Here is a 12,458-nt window from a genome sequence, read left to right on the forward strand (position 1 = left end):
AGTGATATTTTATGGCCCTTCTTTGCCCTTCTAATTTACCCCACAGGCATCCTACACTGCTGAAGGGCTCCCTGTGTTCTGTATTTTATGCTTTCATATGCTTCTTTTTGCATTGTTTACGAAATGTTCCTTTGACTTGCCTTCCAAAACTTTCACCCTTGCATGAATACATTGGCCCTAAATTCTCTCAATGCCTCTTGCTGGATGCAGATTTATATGCATTAGAGGTTCCAAGTCAATGTCACCAGTTTCTGTTTTATGATATTGAAAATGACACCTTTTGCACAGATTTCAGTACCTTAATCTCTTGACCACCCTGTTCCCATTCAAACAGCTGTGCAATTGGGGACCATTAAATAATTCCATCTTAAAAACTCGAATGGATGATAGGCTGCCTTGTATGCCATAAATTCTGTGGAGCATGAAAGTATCTAATTAAAACATGCTTTTTAGCTTTGAAACAAGTTTATTTTGGTAGGAATTAATCTGCTTATGAGAATGATTGATGTGAGATTGATTGAATTGTCAATTTGCATAATATATTGTTTTTTGTATATTATTTATATTTATATATTTGCAGAATATTTAGCTTTTGTTGTTATATAAAATTGTGGCTTCTGGGCTGAGGTTCAAATTTTATATGTTGTTTTCCAGAGAAACGACTTTCACTACTCCACAATCCTATTATGCCTTTATAGTCCACATACTATTATTTCCCACTGCTCACTTTGCCAGCTGATGGACCACACACACAGCATTTTATGATCCAAGATAGATGCCCATTATTTCTTCTAACCATTGTAGCTTTCTATCTTACATAGCACTAAACCCGAGTTCTTGTTAATTCCCCCAAACTTAAAACCTTCCCATGGTGGGATAGAAAGTGCTCGTTTGCGAGTTGTGTTACCTCGTCAACCATATGATGTGCTCAATGGACCAAATGGACCAAACATCTATTACCTATCAGTTTTGTACAATTCAAAAAAAAAAATTTCTGTAACCTACTCTTGCCCAATAATCAACCCATTCATTTCTTACCCATTACTCTGGTTTTACCCTAGCTTTGGTACTTGGAGTCATGGAGTCATTCAGCACTGAAACAGCCCTTTGGCCCAACTGTGCATGCCGTCCAAGGTGCCCCATCTACACTCATCCTACCTGGCCGTGTTTGACCCATATCACTCTAAACATTTCCTATCCATGTACCTGTCCAAATTTGTTTTAAATGTTGTTATTATTTCTGCCTCAACTACCTCCTCTGGCAGCTCATTCTATATGCCCACCACTCTGTGATAAAGTTGTCCCTCGGATTCCCATTAATCTTTCCCCTCTCCCCTTAAACCTGTCCTGGTTCTTGTTTCCCCTACTTTTGGTAAAAGACTGGGCATCTACCCTATATATTCCCTTCATGATCTTACACATCTTTTTTAGATCACCTCTCATCTTCCTATGCTCCAAGGAATGCAATCCTAGTCTGCCCAACCACTCCCTGCAGCACAGCCTCTCAAGTCCTGGTAACATCCTCGTAAATGTTCTCTGTGCTCTTTCCACCTAACATCTTTCTTATAGCAGGGTGACCAAAAACAGAGCACAATACTCCATCTGTGGCCTCACCAGCGCCTTGTACAGCTGTAACATGACTCCATATCCTGATTGATGAAGGCCAAGATGCTGAAAGCCTTCTTGACCACCTTATCTACATGTGACAAAGCTTTCAAGGAATTCTGTACCTGCACTCCTAGATCCTTCAGCTCACGAATACTCCACAGAGCCCTGCCATTTACTATGAAGGTCCTGCCCTTTAGACTTTCCAAAATGCATTTTGGAAACCACCTTGCATTTATCTGCATTAAACTCCATTGCATATTCCTCTACCCACTTGCCCAACTGATCAAGATCCTGCTGTAACCTTTGTAACCACCTTCGCTATTTAAAATACCACCCACTTTCTCATCCAAATCGTTGATATAAACAACAAACAACAATGAGACCAGGATTAATCCTTAAGATACATCACGAATCACAGGCTTCCAGTCTGAAAAACAACCTTCCATCATCACCCTCTGATTCCTTCCATCAAGCCAGTTTTCTATCCGAATGCTAGCGCTCCCGGAATCTCATCCGATCTAACCTTCCAGAGCAGCCTACCATGTGGAACCTTGTCAAATGCCTTGCTGAAATCCATATATACAATGTCTGCAGCTCTGCCCTCATCAACCATGTTGGTCACTTCTACAAAAAACTCAATCAGATTCATGAGACATGATTCCACAAACAAAACCATACTGGCTATCTCTAATCAGCCCTTGTCCATCTAAATGCATATATCTAATTCCTCAGAATACTCTCTAGTAACATTGCAACCACAGATGTTAGTCACTGGCTTATAGATCCCAGGTTTCTCTTTGTAGCCCTTATTGAGAGACAACATTTGCTACCCTCCAGTCTTCCAGCACCTCACCTGTATTTAATGATGACTCATTACTCTCAACCAGGGAACCTGCAATCTTCTCTACAGCTACCCACAGTGTCCTCGGATATAGTTGGTCAGGCCTAGCAGATTTGTCTACACGTAGGGCATTCAGCACCTCCTAATACTGACTGCCCTCATGGCACTTCCATTGACTGCCTTGGTCCTAGGTTCCTTGGTCTTTATGCACGGTTAAAATAGAGGAGAAATACTCATTGAAGGCCTTGCCCATCTCCTGTTGCTCTACACAGAGATAACCACTTTGATTCCTGAGGGATCCCATTCTCTCTCTGGCTATGCTTAATGTATATAAAATCTCTTTGGATTATCCTTAATATTATCTGCCAGAACTATCACCTGCCCTGTTTTTGTCCTCCTGATTTCCTCCTTTAGCGTGTTCAGTTGCCAAAACTCCAGTGAGCCCAGCTGCCTACATCTGTCCCATGCCTCCTTTTTCTTGACCTGAGCCTCAATTTATCTTGTCATCATCCAAGCTTCCTAAACCCACCTGCCTGGTCTTCACAATAACAGAAAAATGCATGCCTTTAACTCCATCCATTACACTTTTTAAAAACATCCCTCTTTCCTGACATTCCTCTGCCATCAACTTGCGCGACTTTCTGTCTCGTACCATCAAAGTTGGCCGTACCCCAATTTAGAACGTGAGCCCACTCTGTCTTTATCCATAACTATGTTAAAACCAATAGAACAGTGGATGCTGGTCTAAAAGCCTCATCCATTCACTTGCCACTCCCATTTTCCGAAGACTAGATCAAGCATTGCCCTCTCCGCTGTTGGGCCCTTTACCTGTTGCCTGAGGAAACTTACCTGAACAAATTTGACAAATTCTGCCCCATATGAACCTTTTGCTGTAAGACAGTCCCAATCTATATCGGAAAAGTGAATCCCCTATTATGACAACCTTATTAGTCCTGTAGCCGCTTGCAATCTCCTGCCATATTTGCTCTTCTAATTTCCGTTGACTATTTGGGGGGCAGTAGTGCACTTACGACAAGGTGATCATCCTTTTTTAATTTTCAGCTGCACCCATATAGTTTCACGGAACAAACCATCAATAATGTCATCTCGGACTACTGCAGTAACATTCTCCTTAATCAATAAAGCAACACCCCCTCCTCTGTAACCCGCACCCTATCTCTCCTGTCGCATCTGTGACCTGGAATATTAGTCTTGTCGCTCTCTTAACCAGGTTTTTGTAATGGATTCAATGTTCCAGTCGCACGTACCTATCCACTCCCAGAGTTAATCTGCCTTGCCTGTCGGGCCTCTTGCATTAAAATAAGTGCTATTCAAACCAACAGTCCTTCCTTGCTCCCTGCCATGCTCCTGCCTATTCTGGCCATTGAACTTTTTTTTTCCATCACTCTCCATACTGATTTCCAGCCTCGGTCCTGCATACAATCCCCCTCTCCTCCCCCATTATCACCACCACCACCAATATAATTTACACTTGTGGCAAAGTATTAAACTCTACACTTTTTGGAAATTCATCTTTTTGGCATTTCGTCTTTCCAAATTCTTTACCAAATGTTCGGTATGTTCAAAACTTAGTTTTTCTCCTGAAGTGAAATACCTTGTGATATTTGCAAAATTGAAAGTGTGATATGAGTGCAAGCTGTTGAACTGTATTTTTAGAACTTTTAGTAGAGTAGGGGATGGTAGGAAACTTTATCTGAATGTTATTGTAAACTAATTTACCTTAAAAGTTTCAAGGATGTCAGGTCATTGATTAAGATGTGGTGTATTTTTTTTTGGTGGTGAGACTTTAATATTTTATTTAACTTCCTTTGCCTGTCTCTTGTCTCCAATGTAGACAACGACCCTTAAAAGGCACTTAATCATAGCCTTTGCCATGAAGCTCCACAAATAGATTTTTTTAGTCAGCTGGAAACAAATTCCATTTCTAAATTAAATCTAAATGTGGCATCGTTGATGAACTGGACACTGTCAAATTGTGTAAAATCCTGCCATTATCTTTTAATCCTGAACCCTTTTGTATTATCAGTTCCACATGAAGAAAATGAAAGCAGGCCAAGCATTCACAGAATTGGTGAGAGGCCAAAAACTAAACTTGTTTTCCACTTGCCTTGTTCTCAAATTACAAGTTGCTGGGTAGGGCTGCTCATAAAAGGAGAATATACTGTCAATATTCTGTTATTGGTTTTTGGAGATGCTTATCTTTTTGTTGACTGAATAATTTTGTAATCAAGGGATTCTGTTTATTCTATTATTTCATTTATGTAGAAGACCATCACAAAATTCTGAACAATTTAATGCTTTAAAAATTACTAATACATACAAGGGCATTTTCCCCACTTTTGAGCAAGTGAGATTTCCTGTACTTTTGGGTACAGATCAAAATTACTGTTTTTATGTTCTGTTTCCAGTTAATAACTATTTTGGAAAGGGGACTCGACAGTATCACAGCAGAGTCTAGCAGCGTTGCTGAATGACTAATGTCCAAACTGGTGCTCTTCCTAAATTCGGGTTGTATGATGCGAAGCATTTTTGACATTATGTTGCTATTTTGGGCCTCTCTAATCTCTCATCTCTCTTTACATGTTATAATGCTCAAGTCAGAGTGTGGTTATTTTACTTTTCTGTAATTTTAAGTTATTTCTGTTTGTTCAACCATTTTTATTGTCTTGTAAATTGCTTCCAACATAAGCTAAATAAATGTCTTACATTTGGTAACATAAATTTCAGAACAAATTAAATGGATATTTATGATGCACCAATGTATTATTCCTAAAAAAAAAATCTTAATTCATCTAATAAATTGATTAGTAGGGAAATTAGTGATCTAAGTTTTTCTGTATCCTGGAATATTGGGGACTATTTTTGAAAGGTTTCTTACTTGAATGACTCCAAGCTTGAGAATGGACAACAGAGTAAAGTCAGGGCCAATTGCGAGCGGTGCGAGGGGGGAAGTGAATACGAAGGTCAAAGTGCTATATATGAATGCGCGAAGTATAAAGAAGTGGACGAGCTTGAAGCTCAGTTAGAAATTGGCAAGTATGATGTTGTGGTAATTACTGAGACATGGCTGCAAGAGGGCCAGGGCTGGGAACTGAATATTCAAGGGTATACCTCCTATCGAAAAGACAGACAGGTGGGCAGAGGGGGTGGGGTTGCCCTGTTGGTGAGGAATGAAATTCAGTCCCTTGCAAGGGGTGACATTGAAACAGGAGATGTGGAGTCAGCATGGATAGAACTAAGGAATTGTAAGGGTAAAAAGACACTAATGGGACTAATGTATAGGCCCCCAAACAGTAGCCTGGACATAAGGTGCAAGTTCAATCAGGAGTTAAAATTGGCATGTAGCAAAAGTAATGCTGTGGTTGTTATGGGAGATTTCAACATGCAGTTAGACTGGGAAAATCAGGTTGGTACTGGATCCCAAGAAAGGGACTTTGTTGAGTGCCTTTGTGATGGATTTTTAGAATAGCTTGTATTGGAGCCTACCAGGGAGAAGGCAATTCTTGATTTAGTATTATGTAATGAACCGGATTTGATAAAGGACCTCGAGGTTAATGAGCCATTAGGAGGCAGTGACCATAACATGGTCAGATTTAATCTACAATTGGAGAGGGAGAAGGGTCGATCGGAGGTGTCAGTGTTGCAGTTGAATAAAGGGGGCTATGGGGCCATGAGGGAGGAGCTGGCAAAAGTTGACTGGAAAGATACACTAGCAGGGATGACAGTGGAATAGAAATGGCAGGTATTTCTAGGAATAATACAGAAGGTGCAGGATCAGTTCATTCCTAGGAGGAAGAAAGAATCCAAGGGGAGAAAGGGACGACCATGGCTGACAAGGGACGTCAGGGACAGTATAAAAATTAAAGCAAAGAAGTACAATGTAGCAAAGATGAACAGGAAGCAAGAGGAAGGTAACCAAAAAGACAATACGAGATGAAAAGATGAGGTACGAAGAATATAAAGCAGGATAGTAAAAGCTTCTTTAGCTAAGTGAAGAGGAAAACATTAGTTAACACCCTTGAAGACCGAAAAAAACGTGAATTTATTATGGGGAACAAGGAAATGGCAGATGAGTTGAACAGGTACTTTGGATCTGTCTTCACTGAGGAGGACACAAACAATCTTCCTGATATAGTAGTGGCCAGAGGACTTGGGGTGACGGAGGAACTGAAGGAAATCCACATTAGGCAGGAAATGGTGTTGGATAGACTGATGGGACTGAAGGCTGATAAATCCCCAGGACCTGATAGTCTGCATCCCAGGGTACTTAAGGAAGTAGCTCTAGAAATCATGGATGCATTGGTGATAATTTTCCAATGTTCTATAGACTCAGGATCAGTTCCTGTGGATTGGAGGGTAGCTAATGTTATCCCACTTTTTAAGAAAGGCGGGAGAGAGAAAACGGAATTATAGACCAGTTAGCCTGACATCGGTGATGGGGAAGATGCTGGAGTCAATTATAAAAGATGAGATAGCCGAACATTTGGATAGCAGTAACAGGATCGGTCCGCGTCGGCATGGATTTACGAAGGGGAAATCATGCTTGACTAATCTTCTGGATTTTTTTGAAGATATAACTAGGAAAATGGACAAGGGAGAGCCAGTGGATGGAGTGTACCTAGACTTTCAGAAAGCATTTGATAAGGTCCCACATTGGTGATTAGTGGGCAAAGTTAGGGCACATGGTATTGGGGGTAGAGTGCTGACATGGATTGAGAAGTGGTTGGCAGACAGGAAACAAAGAGTAGGGATTAACGGGTCCCTTTCAGAATGGAAGGCAGTGACTAGTGGGGTACCGCAAGGCTTGTTGCTGGGACCGCAGCTGTTTACAATATACATCAATGATTTGGATGAAGGGATTCAAAGTAACATTAGCAAATTTGCAGATGACACAAAGCTGGGTGGCAGTGTGAACTGTGAGGAGGATGCTATGAGAATGGACAGGTTGTGTGAGTGGGCAGATGCATGGCAGATGATGTTTAATGCGGATAAATGTGAGGTTATCCACTTTGGTAGCAAAAACAGGAAGGCAGATTGCTATCTAAATGGCGTCCAGTTGGGAAAAGGGGAAGTACAACAGGATCTGGGGATCCTTGTACATCAGTCTATGAAAGTAAGCATGCAGGTACAGCAGGCAGTGAAGAAAGCAAATGGCATGTTGGCCTTTATAACAAGAGGAATCAAATATAGGAGCAAAGAGGTCCTTCTGCAGTTGTTCAGAGCCCTAGTGAGACCACACCTGGAGTATTGTGTGCATGTTTTGGTCCCATAATTTGAGGAAGTGCCGCGTAGGTTTACAAGGTTAATTCCCGGGATCGTGGGACTGTCATATGCTGAGAGAATGGAGCAGCTGGGCTTGTACACTCTGGAGTTTAGAAGGATGAGAGGGAATCTCATTGAAACATATAAGATTATTAAGAGTTTGGACACGCTAGAGGCAGGAAACATGTTCCCAATGTTGGGGGAGTCCAGAACCAGGGGCCACAGTTTAAGAATAAGGAGTAAGCCATTTAGAACGGAGACGAGGAAACACTTTTTCTCACAGAGAGTGGTGAGTCTGTGGAATTCTCTGCCTCAGAGTGCGGTGGAGGCAGGTTCTCTGGATGCTTTCAAGAGAGAGCTAGATAGGGCTCTTAAAAATAGCGGCAGTCGGGGGATTATGGGGAGAAGGCTAAACCGGGAACTGATTGGGGATGATCCGCCATGATCACATTGAATGGTGGTGCTGGCTCGAAGGGCTGAATGGCCTACTCCTGCACCTATTGTCTATTGAATGTTAATATATCTTTCCCTCATTTGCTTATTTCCTGAGAACAGTCAACAAAATAGTCGTTCGGCATGAATTGGTTGTTACTGGCAGTTATCTCTTATTGTTAAAAGGATTTTGTCATTGCCACAAGGCTGAGATGGTGATAGAATCAGAATTAGGCCATTTGGCCCATTACCTACACTGCCATTCATTCATGGGTGACGTTTTGGGTCGAGACCCTTCTTCAGACTTATCTATGGCTTATCTACCTCTCCCTCCTCAACCCATACTCCTGTCTTCTCCCCATAAACCCTGACACCCATACTAATCAAGAATCTATTTATCTCTGCCTTAGAAAATATCCATTGACGACCTCCACAGCCTTCTGTGGCAAAGAATTCCACAGATTCAGTTTCATCACCGATTCTCCACCCGCTGACGAAAGAAATGTCTCCATCTCTTTTCTAAAGGAACATCCTTTAATTATGAGGCTATGACCTCTGGTCCTAGACTCTCCCACTGGTGGAAACATCCTCTCCACATCCACTCTATCCAAGCCTTTCACTATTCGGTAAGTTCCAATAAGGTCCCCCCTCATATTTCTAAATTCCAGCGAGTAGAGGCCCAGGGCCGTCAAACACTCATCATATGTTAACCCACTCATCCTTGGGATCATTTTTGTAAACCACCTCTGGACCCTCTCCTCTGGATCTGAGCACCTCCGAGATGGTGCCCAAAATTAGTTACAATACTCCAAATGCAGCCTGACCAGCGCCTTATAGAACCTCAGCATTATGTCCCTGTTTTTATATTATGTACTCCATGTACACTGACTCTTTGTTTTTAACCTCTTGCATTTTCTTCAACCTCCCCTGTTCTAACGTGCAGGATCAGAGAGCATAAACCACCTTAAATACATTTTTTTAGTTTCGTGTAAACAGGCCTTTGGCCCACTGAGTCCGCACCGACCAATGATCCCTGCACACTAACACTATCCTACACACACTAGGGACAATAGACAATAGGTGCAAGAGTTGGCCATTCGGCCCTTTGCATTTATACCAAGCCAATTAACCTGTACATCTTTGGTGTGTGGGAGGAAACCGAAGATCTCGGAGAAAGCCCACACAAGTCATGGGGAGAACGTACAAACTCAATATTGACAGCACCAGTAGTCAGGATTGAACCCGGGTCTCTGGCACTGTAAGGCAGCTCTACCGCGATGCCACTGTGCCACCCAGATTTAGAAATCTGGGAACTTTGTTTACCTTTGCTTGTGATAATGCTAACTATATAATGTGATAATTATGAGCACACCTGCTAATAAATTGCTATACATTTATTCTTCATCTTTTTCAGATGCTATGTCAGAGGGGGATCGAGAAAGGCATGATTGGTTCATCTTCATGAGGAATAACTCGCATCGTTGCAAAATACAAATTTTTTTTTGCCCTTGGATTTCAAAATTTCTGTGGTGTAAGATACAACAGTCCATGAGGCACATGCATCTGGAGACTTCTCAGAAAGAGCAGTCTAACAACTTGTCTCAGCAGGCTACAAGCCAGGCAGATGGGAGTTTTCAAGATGCACCAATGAGTGACTATCGCTTGGAGTCAAGTGAAGTCATCCCCGAAAGAGGAATTTTGGCAGGGTATAGCGAGAATGAGGTTAGAATTCAAAAAGTGTATCAACTTTCAATATTTTCTCACCTTTCTAATTCTTCAAGTAGTTTGGAACAGAGAAATGGCAAACGGGGTTTTAAAAGAAGTGTAACTGAACTTCATCCAGATCTTGAACTTGAACTCAATGAGGAAAGAATCCACGTGCACTGCAGGAATTCTGCCACGTTGACTGAAAGTCGAAATGCATCTCATTGTGGAACTGATAATGGTAATTTTTCTGAAAAAAGCATAGAAAAGCCAAGTGACTATCCAGACCAACAAGGTGTTAGTTTCCATAATGAAGAACCAATTGTGCATGGTTCCGCACAACACTTTTCCCACAGTGGTTTGCATGTTATTGAACATAAAGACTCCCAGGACAGCAATCTGGCAGAAGATGGTGAGACTGGCTCACATAGAAATAAAGTGGTGCCAACAACACCATCCTCTGAGAAAGACGTTCAACCTATTAACAGCGCTGGACTGCCATCATCTGAGAAAACGCCTTCTTCTTTAGGACACTCAAGTACAATCTCTGTCAGATGTACAGCAAAACGGAAGCTGCTATCACCAACAAATGCAATAGGGAAAGATATGTGCTCAGGGGATGAAATCCCTTCTGTTGCGAAGAAATGTAGGATTCAGTTAACTAATTCCATCCCAGTTTCATGCAGAAGTACTGATGCCAAAGCAGCACCTTTCTGGAATCACTTACTTCCATCTTCAAGGGATGCATTGAAGGTTTGTAATTACTGATATTTTTATTGAGCAAGGATATTACATTTTCTAAATGAGCTTTTTGTTCAAATGCACTCATTAATGCTCAGCAATTGCCTATAAGATATTATTAAATATTGGCCACAAAATAATATCCAAATGGTTCTTCAGCTCCCCTCTCATGCCCCCCACCCCCAATCTTGCATCTGGTTAGGAATTATTCTATTTTGGCTATATTATGATTTGCAAGTGAGGACTTGACATTTGATTCTCTCTGGTTAATACCTTTACTTGATTTGGGTATCGGTTGTCTGGATTTGCAAAACACTAATTGACACTAATTGATAACTAATTTACACAGGGGATACACCATCAGTAAATTATAGTGCGTAGTGACGTAGAAGTATAAAAATGAAATCCACCTAGTTAGTCCTTGATAGAAAATTTAATTTGTCATTGCTGCAGACTCTTATTATAGGAAAACTGGAATTAATTCCAGATAATTGATGAAGGATATCTTATCTGATGAAAATAACTAAACAAGTATGACTGCAGCAAAGTTTATATTCCAAGTGTCTTTTTTTTAATGTACTCTGGCAAAATGAATAATGTTCTACTTGTAAATTTACATTTATGCTCCAGTCATTTGCCCAGATTTAATCTGTCAGCCTTCCTCTGTTGCTTTTGCGTTCTAGAAAGCATGCATTCCTACCCAGCTTAATACTGTCTGAAATTTTGCAAACATTACTTTCTGTTCCTCTCCAGGTTGTTCATATCGATTGTAAATAGTCACAAACCAAGAGCTGGTTGCATTAGAGGATCTGCTAGATAAAAGTGATCATAGTGATATTGTTAATTAATCCTATCGAGATAATATTTAATGTTGTTCCTTGACAGCTTGCTCGGAATACATGCTGTGAATGCATTCAATAAGATCTTGAACTATGTGTGCTAATTGGATTTTTTTCAATTTGTATGAAGCTTGAATCCCTCATCCATGCTGCACATAGTTATTCTGTAATCTTTTGTTATAAATTCCTTTTATTTCCAAGGGCATGCATAACGAGGGGAAAAACAAAGGCTTTTGACCCAGTAATCTTCTAAAAAGAAAATCTGCGCATGTTCACCCTAAAACTTTAAAGAATGTGTGGAAATGCCTCTTAAAAGCTGGACAAATTTCAGTATCCATGCTTATTTATTTTATGGCTATTACCTAGGGGCTGATAATCTACTACCACAACATTTATTTTCCATCATTTACTATATCTTATCTGTCCATCCTGGTTGGTTGTGTCAAGATCAACGTCACCACTGTCTTCATGTCAGCTGGCATGTTCATGTCCTCCCTCTTTTGGTCTGCATTCAGATAAAGTTATTTTAATTTTAGCTTGTTACTGTTAGTTTTACATTTTACCTCATTTTCACTGTGCACCATTAAATTCACTGTTCCCTTAACATTCTGCTTGTTGTCCAAGTTGCCACTTTGCTTCATGGTCTTGACATTTTTCTCTTTGAATGCATAATTCCCCTTGTCTGCACTCCACCATTCCAAATCCCACATTTTTTTAGTTTAAAATCCTCATTGCTAGCCTAATTCAGTATTTTTAGTTCATCTGGAAGTCTGTCCATTGGCTGCTCATTTTAAATAATTGCAAAATAACTAGAGGGGAATGAAAAGCAATTCTTGCAGAGTGCTGTTAAAGACTCTATTTGAAACCTGATGAACCAGAATCTGAAGTAAATTTCAAAATAAAACATAGAAGATCAGGGTTATTACAAAAAATTGAGCAGAGTATTAAATTATTCATCTCTTTGAAAGAGAAGACAGTGCAAGCCAAAACTGACAACCAGTGCCCTGCTT

General features: G+C 40.7%; 1 protein-coding gene across 1 annotated transcript in view; it reads left to right on the forward strand.

Annotated features, from left to right (window-relative positions):
* The window catches only part of fam214b (family with sequence similarity 214 member B), a 117,573-nt gene that overhangs the window by 71,866 nt on the left and 33,249 nt on the right, over window positions 1-12,458 (forward strand). The window contains 1 exon segment of the mRNA XM_033031155.1: window positions 9,579-10,621. Coding sequence (XP_032887046.1) covers window positions 9,579-10,621 — 1,043 coding nt within the window.

The sequence above is a fragment of the Amblyraja radiata genome, chromosome 1 (genome assembly GCF_010909765.2).
Source record: "Amblyraja radiata isolate CabotCenter1 chromosome 1, sAmbRad1.1.pri, whole genome shotgun sequence".
Lineage (NCBI taxonomy): Eukaryota > Metazoa > Chordata > Chondrichthyes > Rajiformes > Rajidae > Amblyraja > Amblyraja radiata.